This window comes from Dermochelys coriacea, chromosome 5, assembly GCF_009764565.3.
Source record: "Dermochelys coriacea isolate rDerCor1 chromosome 5, rDerCor1.pri.v4, whole genome shotgun sequence".
NCBI classification, from domain to species: domain Eukaryota; kingdom Metazoa; phylum Chordata; order Testudines; family Dermochelyidae; genus Dermochelys; species Dermochelys coriacea.
The window spans coordinates 48612635-48632808 of NC_050072.1; the positions used below are offsets into that span (position 1 = coordinate 48612635).

The 20174-nt window shown below is 43.0% G+C and overlaps 1 protein-coding gene across 12 annotated transcripts in view; it reads left to right on the forward strand.

The window, feature by feature from the left end:
• Nucleotides 1-20174, forward strand: part of CERT1 (ceramide transporter 1) — a 160650-nt gene that overhangs the window by 18129 nt on the left and 122347 nt on the right. Inside the window, exons 1-3 of one of the 12 annotated variants that reach the window (XM_038402051.2) lie at nucleotides 7445-8030; nucleotides 8621-8932; nucleotides 9564-10178. The exons of 6 other annotated variants lie outside the window; for them this stretch is intronic. In XM_038402051.2, coding sequence (XP_038257979.1) covers nucleotides 9900-10178 — 279 coding nt within the window. In that variant the 5' untranslated portion in view covers nucleotides 7445-8030; nucleotides 8621-8932; nucleotides 9564-9899. Of the gene's footprint in view, nucleotides 1-7444; nucleotides 8031-8620; nucleotides 8933-9563; nucleotides 10179-20174 lie in introns of those variants that run through there. 5 more of the 12 variants (XM_043515240.1, XM_043515242.1, XM_038402052.2 and 2 more) reach the window with 5 other exon arrangements.

Consider the following 20174-nt stretch of genomic DNA (forward strand, 5'->3'; position numbering starts at 1 on the left):
ATCCCAGATAATCCCTAGAGTTTTTCCCCCCTCAAGTATGATTAGCTGCCCTAAACATAACATCAAAACAGGCAAATGCTCTAGCAGAGGGTGGGGGAACCCTCTCAGTTGAATGGGTGTATCTTGATTACATTTCTCCTCAGACCAGACTGGTCTATCAGATTTTTGTATCAACTTCTGCAAAGTGAACAATGAGTACAAATTTGATGCTTAACTATGCCCCAGTGGATTAGCTGCTGGATAATCTAAGAAAATTCAAATACCTCCAGACCCTGCAGTTGATGAAGAGATTGCTTGAGCCCTCTCTGGATCTAGGAGAAAAAAATGTATTTAACTCCATTTTTGGTTACTTCCTGACCCTTCCATGGGGCTCCTGTGATGTTCCAAGCATTGGTTGAAAAATGTTCTGTGGTTACCTGCAATACAGAGCAACGTGTTTAGATTATATGGTTGTCTTCATTTGATTGTGAATTCCATATTTGGCCTCCGAGTCTCATTGAGCAGAACTCATGGCCAATCCAACTAAGTGTAGCCTGAGAAAAATAGAAACTGAGTATGTGGGTTGGGTTATGTGTTCAAGAAAAATCAGTTTAAACCCACAGTGAGTCTTGTTGAATTACCACCAAAAGAACAGGTGCTGTCAGTGTTTGGACTGGCTGGATGTTAATTTCTCTGTCTTGTGCTTTTGTGCCACCAGTGTGTTTTGTGGAAGAATACTCCACCCCAGGTTAATTCTTCAGATGCTTGTGATGGTGTGGTTACCAGCCTAAGGATGTTCTAACCCATCCTGTAGAGTCCAGACCTTACTAAAAAACATTTATTTTGCCTCCTGGTGCATTGGTGGTGGGGATCCTGGACAGCTATCCTGTCCCAAGAGTGGAAAGGGATGGAAAACCCAGTCTTTTCTCAGTTTTTTTTCATGCAGAAGTTAGCAATGGAGGTAATGTCTAGTCACCAAGTAGGTTTCTGATACTCCCTCTGTTACCTTTTGAGGTTCTCTTATCTTGTTGACCATATATACTGTTCTAACGCTTGCATGTGGTGGATATGTGCCCCTGCATCATCCACTTCTATTTAGCCTCACAGCCATTTTCCTTGCGAGTGCCTCATCAGCTGGGCAAACACCACTCCAGTGCAGACTCTTTCCTGGATAGAGGTGGGACTTTTATGTTCTGTCAAGTGTACCTTTATCCAGACTCTTTATCCAGATCAATGTAGGATGTGTACACCACATCCTTGGAAACATGAGGAAAGAATTAACCTTCTCAATGAAAGGACAAATGCTTGCTTTTACTGCTGGGATCTGCAAAGGAGAGTGTGGGTGTGGGAGATTTTAAGCTGTTATGAAAAACAGTGATTATCTTTAGTCTCTTTCAAGCAGGAGAAGAGAGATGGTCTTTGGAGATGTCAGTTACAATAAAACTTCATAGCAAGGCTTCCATCAGTTCTTCCCACATTCTCCTTGTCAATTCAAATTTATTAAGTTCCCTAATTCTAGTTCTCATGAAATATTTTAGACCAGTTAAAATTTTTAGAGTGTAATAACACTAACTTTCACTATTTGTCAAGACTGCCTAGATAAAACTGCAGGGATGGAATCATATCATTGAAGAAAACATGGTTTTTCCCACCCGTATCATGGATCATATTGTGCGCAACAACACTTTTCTGGCCTTAATAGGACATTATTTATACTTGCTATTGTATTATCATGTAAAAATGTCAAGCTGTAATTGTCCCTTCCTAGCTGTATAATGCATTGCTTTTTTATCAATATCAGTTATATACTGTACTAGAAAACTCTGTGCACACAGACTTCTTGCCTCATTCCTAGGTACACCACCAGCTAGTCTTAGACCATAGCTTTGGTCACTTGAGGTTGGAGTGGGACAGGGACAGTACAGTGGTCCTGGCAACACTTTATCCCCATGTATTGATTTCCCTGCAGGCTTCTAATCCTCCCACTCAGTACCTTAGTTTAAGTACTGCAAAATAAGCACTACAAGCAGTTTATCGTTTATGGAACACCTATTGTAATTAGGGAATTAAAAATGCAGCAGGAATTCTACACAAATTCTAGTCTTCAAACCTTTCTAAAATTCACATACATTGTTAAATTGGCATGCCAGTTCAGCACTTGGTTGAGGGGCTCATAAATGTAAAGGGAAGGCTAACCACTTTTAAATCCCTCCTGGGCAGAGGAAAAAACCCTTTCACCTGTAAAGGGTTAAGAAGCTAAGATAACCCCACTGGCACCTGACCAAAATTACCGAGAGACGAGACTTTCAAAGCTGGAGTGGGGGAAAACAAAGGGTTCTCTCTGTCGGTGTGTTGCTTTTGACGGGACTAGAGCAGGAATGCAGGTCAGAACTCCTCCTGTAAAGGGCTAATAAGCAATCTAGTTAGATGTGCGTTAGATTCTGTTTTTGTTTAAATGGCTGATTAAAATAAGTTTTTCGTGCTGAATGGAATGTATATTCCTGTTTTTGTCTTTTTTGTAACTTAAGGTTTTGCCTAGAGGGATTCTCTGTTTTGAATCTGATTATCCTGTAAGGTATTTACCATCCTGATTTTACAGAGGTGATACTTTTTCTTCCATTAAAATTCTTCTTTTAAGAACCCAATTGCTTTTAAATTGTTCTTAAGATCCAAGGGTTTGGGTCTGTGCTCACCTATGCAAATTGGTGAGGATTATTATCAAGTCTTCCCAAGGAAAGGGGGTGTAGGGTTTGGGAGGATTTTGGGGGGGGAAGACGTTTCCAAGCGGGCTCTTTTCCTGTTAGACGCTGCTTGGTAGCAGCAATAAAGGCCAAGGGCAAAAGGTAAAATAGTTTGTACGTTGGGGAAGTTTTAATCTAAGCTGGTAAAAATAAGCTTAGGGAGTTTTTCATGCAGGTCCCCACATCTGTACCCTAGAGTTCATAGTGGGGAAGGAACCTTGACAGGTGCCCAGGGTAGCATTTGTGTGAAGATGTATATTCTTTTGATCAAGAGGTTCAGGTGCCCCGAATCTACCAAAAAGGTCATTTTTTTTGGAGTTTTTCAATTATTTTGGCATTTGCATACAGAAACAAAAATGGGGAACACCAGTATCCATATGAAATCCATCTAGTGAGGTCTAGTGTCCAGCACCAAGAAGAAACTTAGTATCTAAAGATTAAAATTATTGGAGTTTGCTTTTGGCTCTGCTTAGGGCTCAAGATTGACTCATTACTATGCTGTGCAGACTGGCTTCAAACTCCTGTGAACTTGTCCCTGGTGACTTGCCACTTAAGGAGAGAGGAATCCTCCTCCAGAAGGAACTCTGTAGCTTTGGGGAAGACGCATTGGCCTGGAAGCCCAGAAGTTCTTTATTTCAGGTATCTTCTTCCATGGAGTGCTGTCATTGTATTTGTGCACTTCACAAGGTCTTACCACAAACCTCCTACGTGATGAAGGAAAGACACTTAGACCGGCATTTTTGGATATGGCAACCCTTCTGAAATCTGAGTAAAGAAATACTTCATTCCTTGTGAAATTTAGCAGAAAGGATGGTGATATGGCAATGCGCTGAACTGTGACTCATGAGGCTTGGCTTCAACTCCTGGTTTAGCAATTCCAGACTTTAGCCAAGTGACTTAATCTGTGTCTGGTTCCTTATATAGGCTATTTCAGCTTGTTTAGAATTCAGGAGCTAATGGATGACTTAATGCTGAGGAGCCTTCTAAAGCTCTGGAAACCATCACAGATCCAGGCAGCTGCACCATTATTTCCTGTTAGTGGCTCAATGAGGGCATCCACTCTCAGGCTTCCAGCTCCCCTGGCAGTCACTTATCTTGGGTGGAGACACGTCTTGCTCCCTCCGGACAAGGGTATTTCCAAGCTGATCAGTTCGCTGCCTTCACTGTGTTGTTCCCAGCAAAAGACAGGCTACCTAGGCAGGCTTCTCATGCCTTCTCTTCCGATACTAATAATGCCTTCTCTTCAGATACTTCTCTTCAGAACAATTGTCAACAATTAAGTTACCACACACACTTCTTGTGCAAGCCTATTTCATTCATAAGATAAAAGCACTACAGAGGAAAACACATTAAAAACAGAAAGAATGTATGTACATGCCAATGAGCTTGCCAGTGATCAGCCCAACTCTAATGTAGGCTCTGTCAGAAGCAGTCCTTGCAAACCCCACGAAGGAGTCTCTCTTCTATGGTCACAAGTTGATAACAGCCTCAGCTCAGAACTAGCACCATCCTGAAAAATTTACTCTTTCCTTTATGCAGTTTGGGGGTCTTTGGTTGGGAACTGGTTATTAGTAGACAGTGGGTCTTTCCCTCATGGCTCAGCTTCAAAAGACTGGGTTTCAAAGAGATGGTGTATGTATTTAAGATGGAATATATGGGTTTAAAGAGTTAAGATGTTAATAATATAACTCATTTACTGTCCAGCACTACACAGTATGTTAACTAAGGCTTGAGCTTTGGCACAGACAGACTTTAGCCTGCTTAGTACTATGGCAAATACGCTATTAATTTTTTAAAACTTTTTGTTAAAGATACAGGGGGAGGAAAAAAAGTTCAATTATTTGGAATGTTAAGTAAGGCTTTTATTTTAACACTTCATATTTTATTAGTTGAGGTTTATAAAGGGGGAAAATCTGTGTTTGACAGTTTTTTTTATATGATATTAAAGTTGGTAATTGTCCTTTTTGGGGGAAGAGAAGAATTTTAGTTGAGATGGACTGGAACTGTTGTTAGCGTTAAAGCATGATTCAATTTTCTAAAGATAAAACAAGACACATCCATGCAAAAGGGGAGAGAAGAATAGCAAAGATAGAAAATTCAGCTTCTTTCTCTGAGACTGACTCTCTTGAAACCTCACTGATGGAAAAACACAGGCACAGCACTGTCATGTTCAGAGGTACAGTCTAGACCAATGAGGTGTTGTCACCACCTGCCCCGCAACCGTGGATGCCTCACAATGGTTTGCTGTTGTAGCTCCCAACCAGGGCTTCTTCCAAACAGCCTGACTGCATGCCGGTCACATCCTGACTATCTGTGTATAGTTGCAGCCTGGGTCCAGCAACTGTGATCCCAGCAGGCTGTTGGCAACACTCCAGTCTTATTCTGGCTTGCACCCACCTTGTTTGCTACTTGCAGGGTGACCCCAACACATTCCCAGTCTGGAGGTTTCCCAAAAATCATGTGTTCTGCGCTGTCCAGCCCTTTTCTGGACAATTCAGATATTAAAAGTCCATTGCCCCTGTAAAGGGTCAGTATTCAACAGTTAGTTATTTTAACTGAAGTTACCAGGCAGTTCAGTTTAAACACAATACTGGATTATTTTAGATTAAAAAGAATTATTTAATTACAAAGAGAGGTTTTAAGTGATTACAAGTATAAGGTATTAAAATCAGAAATGGTTACAGGAAAAATAAAGATAAAACGCTTCCTAGTAGCTAAAACTTGGTTCAACGTAAAATTCTTACCACAGGTTCCCAGCAATATGGCTGATGAAATTCTCGGATCAGATTCTTTCCCCAAAGTGAAAGGGCTGGTTCCTTTGTTGTCTTAAGTGAAAGAAAGTAAGATAAGATGTTTTTGCTCTTTACTTTTATAGTCCTGTCACCTTATGAATTGCATTTTCTTGAGGATTACCCCTAGATAAAGTTTCTTCCTGCTGTGAGGAAGGATACGTGAAGACTCATGGTGAAAGAAGTTCCATGTTTGCTAAAATGCAGGTTGATCTGTTCCTGCCCCGCTTTGTTGCCAAAGAAGGCCATTGGACAGGTGATTGCCAAGCGACTTTGACACCTGACTAGAGGTGTCAGCTTGTCCTTTGTCTTTGAGAAACCCATTTATTCACTCCACAAATCTCCTAGGGCAGGGGTTCTCGCAACAAATATTTTGGTGGCCTCAACTCTTGCTGGTGGCCGCACTGACACTTTTTTTTTCCCTGAAAGTAATATGCACACTTAAACATCTAAATCATTGTAATTTATTTATGTAAGGTTTTGGGGTTTTTTGCAGACTCAATAATAAAAAATCATGCACAGTTCTCTATTCTTTATTGTACCTAACAGAATTGAAACACAAATAAGGTTCTTTGCATGTTCTTGTCTTTTTTTATTCTTTTGCTTTTTTGGTTATAATGGTTGTCTGTATAACAATTCTCAAGTAAATTTAAAAATGCTTTGACATAATAGATGTCCAGATAATAATGAAAAACCTCTTGGTGGCTTGGGTCTGGGGAGGGAAGGAGAGGCACAGCTGTGGCTGGCCCAGGGCTCCTCCGGGCAGGTGGGGCTCAGGGCTTCAGCCAGCCTGGAGCTCCTCTGGACAAGGGGCGGAGTGCTCCAGGCTTCAGCCAGTCCAGAGCTCCTCTGGGCAGATATGTGTGTATGTGGGGGTCTTGGAGCCTTGGCCAGCCCAGGGCTCCTGGGGGGAGGTGCTCATGGCTTCTCCAGGTGGGGGTCTTGTGGCTCCAGGCACAGGGGGTCTTGGGCCTGCAGCTACTGGGGGGGAGGCGGGAAGAAGGGGTGGAGTTGGGGGCTAGCTTCCCAAAAGAGCGGCTCTACCTACCGCTCACATACCTGCCGCTCACCTCCGTGTGCCCAGGCCCACTGCTCATCTCCTGCGTCCCTCCTCAGTCCCCCACCCGCTGCTCATCTCTTCACTCCCTTGCCCACCTGAAGAACCTCCACTTGCTGGTGGCTCACTGCTAACCTCCTCACTTCCCTCCTTGCAGCCAGACCCGACACGACCCCGACCCCTGCTTCCTTACCCTGCTGCTGGCTCGCTGCTAGTCTCCTTACTCCTTCGCCAGGCCCCCTGCTGCTCACCTTGCCGCTTGCCTTCTCACCCCCTCCTTGCCACCTCACCTTGCTCCTTAAGCATTGTGTGTCCCACCTGTGCCTCCAGAGACGGCACATGCAGGAGAAACAGAGGAAGGGAAGGGGCTGATGCTTCCCCCCCACTGCACAGGAAACTGCTGTGACCTTTGGGAAACCTGGTGGTTGTATGCAGTCATGGTAGCGGCATTTTAGAAACGGTCCTAGAGTATGCCTACACTGTAATGTATGCCTGGGTTCAGACTCGTGCTGGTACCCAGACTCCCTCTTCCATCTTCACACACATCTCTCCATTTCTGGCTCAGACTTAGGCTCCCAGGACCCTGTGGATATGGAGGGTCTGAGCCAGAGTCAAGCTGTGACCCAGGGTTCAAGCCCTATTGCTTTGCAGTGTAGATGCAGCCCCAACTCCCTCCCCCACTCCCACCCCACTCCTTACTTGGGTTCTGGGACTCCGCCAAAAGTATCACACAATCCCATGGACCAACTTCCTTTGTCCTTTCTCTCCCAACAATCTCCAACTCCAGTGAAAACGGAAGCAACCCCCCCTTGGTGTGCAGCAGCAACTCGGTGAGTCAGCATTAACCCTTCCATTATCTTCTGACCACTGAGCTGCAAACATCCTATTCTATATTTGTAATGGAGACTGAACAGAAGAAACGTTTTGCAAAGAGTGCTGCTTCATGGTCATGGGAAAACAGCCAGATTTTGGTAAATCCTTGACGCAAAGCCAGCAAAAAGTGCACTTTAAGAGTACCAGCAATGATCGCGCATACCAGCAAATAGCAAAGAAGCTGGCAGCTTTGCAATTTACCGGGCTGGTGACCAATGCAGAGAACAGATTAACTGTCTCGAGTGAATACTGGAAAACCAGGGATTAGTATGACACCTCGAGCAGATCGCCAACATCATGCCGGTTTTATGAGTATGACCTGAGTGCTGGGCATTGTGCCCAGTACAGAGCCAATGCTAGTCTGTGATGACTTGTCAGCTGGGAAGGTGCCCTGCTGGTCCCAGAATCCAGTATGGGGGATGATGGGAGCCAGCAGCAGGCCATGAGGACAATGAAGTGATTCTGTTGCTGAAACCAGTTCTAGAGCAGGAGCAGCAGCACATTCTGGAGCAACTGTTTGATGTCCCCTTAAGGAACAACCCACCTCAGAGTCTGCAGCAGATACAGATGGACAAAAGCTGCCCGAGCCTGGTAAGTTTCTGGCTGCGTTTTAATGTTTATTAATACGCTAATGGGAGGCATTTCTGCTCTATGAACTGATGCAAAAGTTATGAAAATTGTCAGCTAGCAGTGTGTATCCACTAATGGCAGATTGTATGTCAATGCCTTGGCACCCCCCTCCCTTCCACCCTTCTGTGGAGTTCAAATTTGCAACCAGGAAATGCAATGACAAAAATCTTTAAAGTGTGTTTTTTACTGGAAAGGCACAGGTTTGTTTTGGTTTTTTGTTTTTTTGCTAGGGACGTTCCTATTCCTTAAATATAATAAACTTGCATTGCTATGCCTGTAAGTATGCTACTTTGTAAGCACTAACCAGTCTACTGTGCTGTCTGGAAACAGAACTATGTGGGGTTGAGGGATGTAGAAATGTGTTTTGATTTACAAATCTAGTCCCAAATACTACTGGATTTTAAATTTTACCCAGAAATGTGCCAGAGGTAAAGGGGAGCAGGAAGGCTGTGGAGTTCTGCATGTTTGCATGCAGCCATAACAGAGTAAGTCAGGTGGAAGCTAATGTAGCATCCTGTTGATTTCCCTCATGAATTCTGACGTATTCCTAGGTGCTGATAGCTGCAAACTTTTCCTGAAGCAGGAACTCCAGTCGGTCATATTCTGGGGAAGAGTGTATTTTTCAGGGCCATTTCGGTAGCTGACCAGCCCACTCCATTCAGATGTGCTGTTCAATCACTGTTTGAATACCTCGGGTGCATAAACTGCAGTTTCCTACCCGCAGCTTGGAATAACATCTCCCTTTGCCAATTGGGCACCACAAGAACTGCTATGTCCTTGAAAATATGGAAGGCCTGAAATGATAGAAAAAGATTTTGTAGCACAGCCACTGATGGCACTCTTCTCCCCCACCCCCAACTCAGGTAATTCTGCAGTTTTCTAAAACCAAACAAATAGCTTTGCATTTTTAACTCACCGCTGTGTGTGCACTTCTTCTTTCGCTGCAATTAATCAAGCTGTGTCCAGTGACATTCTGTGGTCTGAAGCATCCCTCTCACAATACATAGAACTACAGTTTGGAGAAGTATCACTTTGTCCATAGGCACTGACTCCGTGGGCGCTCCGGGGCTGGAGCGCTCACAGGGGAAAAAATGATGGGTGCTGAGCACCCACCAGCAGCCCCCCATCAGCACCTCCCTTCCCTTCTCCCCCAGTGCCTCCTGCCCACTGGTGGACCCCATTAATCAGCACCTCCCCTTCCCTTCCCGCATTCCACGATAAGCTATTTCATGGTGTGCAGGAGGCTGGGAAGGAAGAGGGAGGAGCGAGGAAGTGGTGTGTTCGGGGGAGGGGACGGAACTGGGTGGGAAGAGATGTGGTGGGGGCAGGAAGAGATGGGCGGGAGTAAGGCCTTGGGGGAATGGATCAAGCACCCCCGACACTTCGGAAAGTCCGTGCCTGTGACTTTGTCCTTGAAACTCCAAAAGGAATTTTTCTGTACTCCTGCACTGAGCTATTTGTGTCAGTAACCCTCCATGTCTTGTTCTGTTCCAGGCCCCTTGACCTCCACTGGCTGCAGTACCTCCATCTTTTGTACACATTGCATCAGAAATCTGGGCCAGTGTACCTTCATGAACCATTCGAAGAGGAAGCCTTTCCCTGATGAATTTAGGGTTAAGGTTTTGGACAAGACCAACAAGCAGGTCCTATACCAAAACCAGAGGGACTTGCGGCTAGAGGAAAGGCATGCCAAGAGGAAAGGCTCAGGCTGGCTGCACAGATTGAGGCCAGGGTTTCAGTGCGGAAGCACACATTTGCACTGCAGTTCCTGGAACAGATAAGGGAATAGGAAAGAGCTCAGCAGAAAACTTTCAGTGGCTCATATTGCTAATGACTACAAGAGTAATCTGCAAGGCCCCTGCTGCATCACCCACATCACAGCCTGAGTCCCTTGCCTGCTACCCAGTGCTGCAGTCCAAAAGCAGCTTAGAAGACTCCAGGGCTGGGTGGCACATCCATGAATGGCTGGGCAGGGTAGCCTTGCCCCATGAAGCCCTCCATATTCAGTCCCTCCCCTGTGGATGTCTCCAACCCCTTCTCACACTGCCAACTCCACAGCAAATGGGGAGAGAAGAGAAAGGAGAACAGGTGGCCAGAGGACATGCCACGGTAGGAAGTTTATGTCCTGTGCATGATTTCACTGTTTGCAGTGGTTCATGCACTTCATTTTTTTTCTGTTACTGGTGTTTTGATGTGATAATGGCAACTGGCCTGTCTGGGAATTGATGAATTTTGTACTTTTCTAATACATTGTTTATATAAAGTTTTTTTTTATTTCATCAAGAAAGTTTATTGCTATCACTGCTTCACATCATACAATGTATATTTAAAATAATAAAGGTAAATGCGTGATCAGGGACAATTATGAATTTGTCTGCAAAGACTATCCTACAATACAGTTGTCTATAGCAATACATACTTCAATCTTTTCCTTACATCAGTCCATACTGTGACTACCTCCCCCCCCTTCAGAAGTGGCCATGTCATTCATAAGTATATGGCATAGTCCTAAAACCCGCCACAATCAATGAGCCCCTCTCCCAAACACATTAATAATGGTACTATTTCCCACTCTTCATTGGGCCATGAAAGCCCATTAGGTGGAAGCACAAAGACTTGCCTGGGTGCGTCCAGCTCTATTTGTGATAGGTGCACTTCCTGGCTGAGCGTACTGATTTAGTGGCCCCTTGTGGTCATAGGTCTATTCAGGGGAAAATGACTCGCCTCTGGCTTCACAAAAATTGTGAAGAGCACATCAAGCCACAGTAATGCGGATAGCATTGATGATGCTGGCATCCAAATGGGTCTCTAGAATCTCCAATGGGATTTCAGCAAGCCAAAAGCATATTCAGCAGCCAATCGTCATCAGCTGAGAGTGTAATTAAACTGTCTTTTGCCGGGCCCTCTTGAATTAGGGTATGGTTTCATAAGCCAAGGTAAAGTGAATATGCAGGGTCCCCCAGAATACCAGTGGGGACAATAACTCCATTTATGACCAATATCATTTGGTGAGAATAGTATCCCAGCTTGTCCATGAATGTAGACTCCTGATCAGGAAAAAACCCTGGCATTGTGAACTTTCCCAGTGCAGTCCATGTTAACATTCATGAATCACCCTCTGTGGTACATGAGGACCTGGATATTTAGTGCCTTTTGTGGTTTATATACTCGTTCTCCTTGAGGAGGGCAAACTGTGGGCACAAGTCTCATCAGTGGCCCCAGCACAGTTTGGAAGCCTCATCCTCTCAAAGCCAGCAGTTACTTCAGGAAAATCTTTTATGCCCACCACCTTAGGGTAAACTACAAGCCTAATTGCCTCAGAAAGCTCCGTCACCACTTTACCACAGTCAACTTTCCAACACCAAATTGGTTTGCAATGGACCTGTAGCAGTCTAGGTTAGCCAGCTTTCCAGATGGCTATAGCAATCTGTCTTGTGTCAGTCAAGCTGCTCACAAAGCTCCAGAAATGTAGCTTTCTTCATGCGAAAGTTCTGGATCCACTGCTGGTCATCCCAGGTGTGCATGACTGTAATCCCACCAGTCTGCATAGCAGGCATCTGTGCCTGTACTGAGTAAATGAGCAGCATCAGCCAGTGTGAGTCTGTCATGCCTGGCTGGTGGTGGTACTCCATTACCACCTCCTGCTCTGTCATAAGCTCTGTCAGGTGCCTTTGATAGGTCAGAAAACACTGCTGAAATGTCTACCAGCATTTCATGGCAGCTCTGACTGTTTCGTGACACGGGAGTGAAAGCAAAACGAAGAGAAGTCTTTGAAAAGCTGTCTCCTCAGTGTTGCTGGCTCTGGTAGCTGGGAACCCAAGGACCAGAACAACGGCTGGGCAGGATGGTGTTGGTGGGCTAATCAAAATTCTTGTAAGATGCTGGGTGGACAGGCAAGCTTTTCCACAGTTCACCTTGGTCCAAGTGTTAGAGCTGTCACATTTTTGGGAGGGTGCCAGTAGCATGTCTGTGCGCTGCAGTGTGGATGCCAGAACCCCAGTTTTGAGCTCTGCTTAGAAAGATCTTAATGTAGGGTTAACAGTCAATGTAGATGCTCAAGCCCTGGTTTCTCTAACCCAGGTCAGCTGACTCAAGTCCTGCTATCCCTGGACTTACATTAAGATGTAGACATACCCTTTCTTTAAAAACCCCAAAAGAAAACAGGGGATGAAATATTTTATTCACCAGTTAGGCCTAGTTTTTGATGCACCAATTTTGGTTCACTGATTTTTAATTTATACTTTTTTTTAGTTTATTAAGCATGATTTTAATAGTCTTTGAATTAAGTCTGTAAACCTTTTTGTTTGGATTAACTCAGTTTCTTGTCTGTTTTGTAACTTTTCCTATTAATATTTATTATAGGTTGTGACATTTATGAACTTTTGCATACTTTTTACAGTTAAGCTCTCAATACAGGTAAATATGTAGGCCCAGTTATTACAACAAGAGAGAATTTGCATTTCCCTCCTCCCAAGTACTATGTAGGAAATCCATTTCATACACGTTGTCCAAAAAGCCCTTTGAAGTTCCTAATAATTTCTAGAGACTGTGTTAGTTTCTTAGAAAAGTGACATACAATTTCACAGTAACATAGATACAACTGCATTTTTAATAAAATTGACCCCAAAGGTATTAAACTTACTTCAATAATGTTTATCTTTAATTCCATAAGTCTTTTGTCCAGGATATTGTCAATCTGTCATGGGAGGATCAAATGTTCTCACACTTTTTTATTTCAGAGATGCCCTCTGTTGGTGACTCTTGGGGGGCAGGTAAGGGGTGGCTGGTATCTTAAAAAGGATGTTGAGGGATGCTGCAGGTCTGGAGATCCAGTGTTTTGTGTAGGAATATGGGTCCTGTTAAGGCTTTTTCCACACTTTGAACTTTAGGATACAGATGTGGGGATCTGCATGAAAGACCTTCTAAGCTTTATTTTTACCAGCTTAGGTTAAAACTTTCCCAAGGCGCACACTTATTTATTTATTGCCTTGGGAACCAGCTTATGTTAAAAACCTGATACGCTGCCACCACCAAGCGATTTAAACAAATGGGGAAAGAGACCATTTGGAGACATCTTCCCCCCCAAAATATTCCTCCAAGCCCTACACCCCCTTTCCTGGAGAGGGCTTAATGATGATATTCTTACCAATTGGTACAGGTGAACGACAGACCCAAACCCTGGGCTTTTAAGAACAATGAAAAATTAATTATTAGGTTTTTAAAAGAAGAATTTTATTTAAAGTAAAGGTAAAAGAATTACTTTTGTAAAATTAGGATGGTAAATACTTTACAGGGTAATCAGATTGGATGCATTTGTGGTTACTACGAACATTATTAAAGTCTGGGGCCCTTTGTATAGGGTTAGACATGAGTGTTGCTTTAAGCTAGTTAAAGGCCTTTTGACACTTTTTAGTTCACTGAACTGCATTTAGCTGGGTTTTTTTGGTTAGGTTTGTTAGTGGAGCGGCGATTTGGCTGTATTGCAGTACAAATCGCCTGTTATATTCGGCCAAGCCTAAGAAGGATTGGACCTGTTTTTTTTTACTTTGGGACAGGCCACTTTTGGATAACATTTACTTTGGCCTGTAGGGGGTTGATAGTTTTTTGACCCACCTGGCGTTTAAGGTAAGTTACTTTGTTTAGGCCTATTTGACACTTTTTAGACTTAACCGTTAGCTTTGCCTTTTTTATGCACTTGAAGACTTTTTGTATATGTTTTGTGTTTTGCCCAGGAATCTGAAAATATGGCCACATCCTTAAGGTAGGCGACTGCATATTTTTTCAATTTCGCTAGGAGACCATTTACAAGTTTTTGGAAAGTGGCAGGTGCATTCCGCAGCTCGAAAGGGAGCACATTAAGTTTATACAGCCAGACGTGTGATAAAGGCTGACCTTTCCTTGGCGGATTTATTTAGCGGCACCTGCCAGTACCCTTTGGTTAAGTTTAAACCAGAGATGAATTGGGCCTGTCCCAGTTTCTTTATTAGTTTATTTGTACGTGGCATTGGATAGCTCTCTGGGTGAGTTACAGCATTTAGCTTACGGTAGTCCACGCCAAAATGTATCTCTTTATTTGGTTTGGGAACTAGAACCACTGGAGATGTCCATACACTGCCAGAGGGGCGGATTACACCCATTTGTAGCATATTTTGGAGTTTTCGTTTTAAAGACGTTTTAGCTTAAGGAGACACCCGGTAAGGTTGGGCTCTAATTGGGTGAGCATTTCCTGTGTTAATTGAGTGGTATGCCCCTTTAGTCAATTTTGGGGTGGCTGAAAATGTTGGCGCATAGCTAGTGCGCAGCTTTTTGATCTGCTGTTGCTGCATACACCCAAGGTTTATGGAGAGGTTCACCTCTTCAATGCCACCATTACTTTTTTTTTGTAGTAGACACCTTTAGCCACTTAGCGTTGTTTTTTTTCTGGGCTGTAAACTGACTGACCTTTAATTTTTTGGAATAAAAGCGCTTTAGAGCATTAATATGGTACACCATAGGCTTTTGGTTTGAGGTAGGGAATGCTATGAGATAATTAACAGCTTCCAGGCGCTTTTGGACTGCAAATGGCCCTTCTTATGACGCTTTCATTTTATAGGCCTGGAGCATTTTTAAGACCATGACCTGGTCCCCTACTTTGAAGGAACGCTTTTTGGTATGTTTATTATACCAGGCTTTTTACTTTTTTTGAGCATTTTTGTGGGTTTTTTCTTTAGCAAGGGCTAAAGAGGTTCGGAGGGTGTTTTGTAGGTTGGTTACAAAGTTTAGAATGTTAGTTTTTGGCGAAGGTTTAAACCTCTCCCATTGCTGCTTTACCAATTGTAAAGGCCCCTTAACCTTGCGGCCATATACAAGTTTAAATGGTGAAAACCCTGAACTGGGATGGGGTACAGTTCTATAAGCAAAGAGCAACTGCTGCAAAACTGGGTTCCAATTATTGGAGTGCTTATTTATGAATTTACATATTATGGCCCCCAAAGTTTTATTAAACTTTTTTACGAGGCCATTTATTTGATGGTTGTAAGGGGTGGCAACCAAGTGATTTACCTCATGAGCTTCCCAAAGTCTTTTTATAGTTTCTGCCAGGAAATTAGTTCCTGCATTTGTAAGGATGTTGGAGGCCAACCTACCCTGGAAATAATGTTTGTTAGTGCCTGGTGCACTCTTTTAGCCCTGGTGTTGCTTAGAGCTACTGCTTTTTTTTTTTTTTTTTTTTTTTGAAAAGGACCCAGAATATTTAGCTACTTGCTGAAATGGAACCTTAGTGATGGGGAGTGGCTGGAGAGGGGCTTTGACCTGGTTTTGGGTTTTTTTTACTTTTTGGCACACCTTCCAAGACCAGACATAGGTAGAAACATTCTTGCCCATTTTCTTCCAGTGGAACAACTTTTTTAAATGGTTTTGGTTTTGTTTACCCCAGCATGGTTACTAGGATGATTGTGGGCTAAGCTTAAGAGCTTTACCCGGTACTTATTTGGAACTACCAACTGTTTTTGAGGGTACCACTCTTTCTGGTGTCCACCAGAAAGAGTTTTCTTGTATAAAAGTCCTCTTTTTACAACAAACCTGGATTGATTAGAAGAGCTGAGAGGCGGTGGGTTGCTTTGTGCCGCCGTCTAAGCTTTTTGGAGGCTTTTATTTGGTTTGAAATTGTTTCCTTGATGCTGGATACGTTAGTTTTTTATTAGATTGTGGACCTGAGCTTGGTCCTTCTGGAAGCGATGCAGGTGATGGGGGCTGTTTTTGTTGACTGTGAACTGCTCTTCGCTGGTGCACTATGTTAGGGTTTAGGCTTTGGCTGAGCCGTTTGTATAGGGTTATTTGCTGCTGCCAATGCAGGTTCGGTGCGGCCCTTTGGAGTTGGGGTTGCAAGCATTGGATTCAGTGCTGGCAATGATTTTGGTGCTGGTTGTTTCGCTGTTTTGGGACTGGCTTTGTGTTTTGGGACTGGTCTTTGCGACTGGATCCACTACTGCTGTTGCAGATGTTGGCATGGGGTCCAGTTTCATTACCTTTGACCAGGTTCTGGTTGAAGTTTTTGGAACAGAGCTAGGTCTGACAGCTTGCTTAGCCTGGCTGTGGGTGACCATTCTCACCCTCTTGGCTAGCTTTACATGACTGGCCAAGTTTTCCCTTGAATTGTCACTTGGACCTCTGGGTCAATTAAATTGGGGTTCACTAAGGAAGCGTGGCTAGCCGACACTTGTGCTTCGGTGTCCCTCCACGGTGTAACCTTCTTCCCGCCCACACTCAGTTTCCCTCCACTCTGAGGGTATCTGGGAGACATTTTTGGTGTGATTGCGGTGCAATGAACTAATTTGTTGGGGATTCTTGGGGCAGTTGGCTTTTACATGCGCTGGCTCATTGCATTTAAAACATCGCCCAGCTGACTGGTCACTGGGGTGAGGTGGGTTGCTGGAGAACAGTGTGGCAGGACAATAAGGTGTCTGAAGTGTTCCTTGGGGTGTAGTTGGGGCTTTGGGCTGCCCCGGGTAGTAGGGTGTAGTCGGAGGGTGTTCCTTTTGGTATTTGCTTAAACTGCGACCAGGGTTGTTCCTCTATCCTCCTTCCACCCATTTTCTTTTGGTTTGTCCCGCCTTTTTGCCGGTCTGGGACTGCTCGTATTGATTAGCATAAGAAGCAAGACTTTCTGCTGAGTCAATTTTCTTATTCCGTAAACACTGTTTGTTTGTTTTTATATTATCCTTGCACATATTTAGGAATTGCTCCTGTATCATCAAATTCCACATTTCTCCAAATTAGTTACAGCATGTCCATTGAGCCATTTATCAAACAGATTTGTTATCTGGTTTACATAACTTATTACACATTACTTAGTCCAGGCCCTCTCTTAAGGGCTTTAAATTTTACTTTGTAAGTTTCTGGTGTAACTTGAAATTGTTTTAAAACCAAATTTTTGAATTTATTTTAGTCAGAAGCCTTCTTAATAGGCATCTTATTGAATATGTCTAGAGCTCTTCCAGTCAATTTTGCGACCAATGTGGTCATCTTGTGAGCTTCAGAAATTTGATGGAGTGTGCACAGTCTTTCAAAGGTGAGAAAATATTCAGCAATATCACTGGATTCATCATACTGTGGACATAGTCACTCCCATTTGTGGATTGTTGGGCAAGGATTATTAGGGTTATTCGGTATATTCTGCTGAGCCTTTGCCTTCTCTATCTCCAGTGCATACTTCCTCTCTTTTTTCCCCTCCTCTCCATTTTTTTTTCTTTTGCCTCCATAGCTCTCTTGCGGGCAAAATCCTGGGCTTTCTCTGCCTCTTTTCCTTTCTCCTTATCGAATGGTTTTAATTTTACCAGTCTCCAGTGTTCCTTTTTTTTTCTCTTCTGCTTCCAGTTGGGCTATCTCCAGTTTCTGTTGGGCATTGCTTTTTGTCATCTTAGCCTCTCTGTTTTTAACCTAGCTATACCCGAGAGTTAGAAAGAAAAAAAAAACCAGACAAACAAAAAAACCTGGCTCGTAAAATTTGCTGTGCGGTAACCTGATACCTTTGTCTCTGATAGCCGTTTTCAGCCTACAGAAAAATCCTTTTATTATGGAGCTGCTCTGTCCCCAGGCAGAGAGACAGAAACTGTAGCTGCAATCACCTTTTACAAAAGCTTTTAAAATCCTGCTGTGCTTCTGGTTCAAAATGATCCCACCTCTCTGCCACCATGTCAAGGTTCCTTCTCCACTCTGAACTCTAGGGTACAGATGTGGAGACCTGCATGAAAGACCCCCCCCCCCCCCCCCCAAGCTTATTTTTACCAGCTTAGGTTAAAACTTCTCCAAGGCACAGATTTTTTTATTTTATTTTATTTTTTGCCTTGGGAACCATCTTAGGTTAAAACCTGATTCGCTGCCACCACCAACTGATTTAAACAAAGAACAGGGAAAGAGACCACTTAGAGACATCTTCCCCCCCCCCCCCCCAAAAAAATATTCCCCCAAATCCTATACCCCCTTTCCTGGGGAGGGCTTGATGATGATATTTTCACCAATTGGTACAGTTGAACACAGATCCAAACCCTTGGATCTTAAGAACAATGAAAAATTAATCAGGTTCTTAAAAGAAGAATTTTTTTTAAAGAAAAGGTAAAAGAATCACTTCTGTAAAATCAGGATGGTAAATACTTTACAGGGTACTCAAATTTAAAACATAAAAAATTCCTCTAGGTAAAATCTTAAGTTACAAAAAGACACAAAAACAGGAATACACATTCCCTCCAGTACAGCGAATTTACAAGCCAAAAAACAAAAGAAAATCTAACGCATTTTCCAGCTAAATTACTTACTAACTTTACAGAAGTTGAGAGGATTACATCCTTAATCTGTTCCCGGTGAAGATATCATGCAGACAAACAAAACCTTTTGTCTTTCCCCCCCCCCCCCCCCCAGATTTGAAAATATCTTGTCCCCTCATTGGTCATTTTGGGTCAGGTGCCAGTGAGGTTACCTTAGCTTCTTAACCCTTTACAGGTAAAAGGATTTTTCCTCTGGCCAGGAGGAATTTTATAGCACTGTATACAAAAAGGTGGTTACCCTTCCCTTTATATTTATAACAGGCCCACATTAGGTTTGGTGAACTATGGTTTTAAACTGAGTTGATATATTAACATGAGCAATCAACCCAAAGCATGTGACCAAAAAGAATGAGATTAAGAGTTATTGTGTTAAACTTGTAGTGACCCTTTAAAATACCATATCCTCTTATTTAAGGTATGGACTGAAGTAATAGAAATAAACCATGGTTAGCTGCGTATCAGGCGCAATAAATAATTGGCTATATAAGAAACTGCTTCATCTGGCCTTAGCTAAAGTTCTATAATTAGCAGTGACATCACTTGTTTGTAAAGGGGTATAAAAAGTAAACTCTTAAAGAGTCCATTGCTAATACCTACTTGACAAAGTTGGAGCTGAGCAGTATGGGTCCAAGCACTTTTGGGTTTAGCCCATTTTATAAGTATCTTGATCAAATGCTTAAATATTTTGTTACTCTTTGGGTGCAATAAATTGCTTATTTTTTAGGCATGTTTAGAGCAAATACCATTCAGCCTTTGGATTTAATAAAGGAATTTATGGTTAAATTAGTGCTGTGGTAATATCCTGGACAAATAATAATTCTTTTGTTGTGCTTCATACAATGTACTTTTAGATTGTCAGCAGTGATTGGGCCCTCTCTTGAGAGGGTGGGTCTTGAAAGAGCCCTTGCATATGCAACCTGCCACATTACACTTCTAAAAGCTGTTTTGCAATCTGTATAAGATCCGTAGCCAAAACATTTTATGTGAACAGTCTCCTCTTTCTCCACCCTGCTCTCCTATCTGCCTTAATGCTCTCCGGAGGCCTGCATGTGCAGCTTTGCATTTTCTGAGGCTACTGGGGAAATAGGTTGAAAGGGGAACCAGAGTTCCCCTTCTTCTGCTCTAGGTCTGGATGGTGGATAGTGACTCCTATTCACTCCCCACTTCTTGATTAAATGATCCCCTCCTTTACTGGCCTTTCAAACCTACCAAGGGCAGGGAAGAGTAGAAGAGCTGGTAGCTGAGGATCTGTGATGAGCACCTAAGAAGCCTGCTCCCCCAGCAGACGTCACACTGATTCCCCTTCACTTATTCCCAGTTTGCTTTTTTTTTAAAGGGAAAATTACATTCAAAAGCTTCATTAATGTGGAAGGCTGCTGGCTCACTAAGCTCTCCAGAATGTATATTTCTTAAAGCTCTGTTGTAACATGAAGCAATGTCACATTAAGGTCCTTTTTACATATCCCTTCAAAAAAGCTAGCATTAGAAGAAGATAAACATTAGAAAAACAGTAAGTAGTTAAGATGACACTTTCCACACAATACAGCCAGGCAACCTTAACTTTGCTCCCTTAGGGATGCCAGAAAGGAACAGGAACGTTGCAGAACCTTTCCTATCTAGAACTGCCGTCTTTTCTTTTTTCCCATTTGACCTTTTAAAGATCTTTTGTGTGTGTGTGCGCAAAAAAAAACTTTTTTTTTTTTTTTTTTTTAGTTTTTTTTTGAGGGGGGATGGGGGGAGGTTGAGCTGCAAAAAGTTCTTCAAAATAGGTTGTGGCTGCTTTAGCTAGGTAATTTTCCTATGG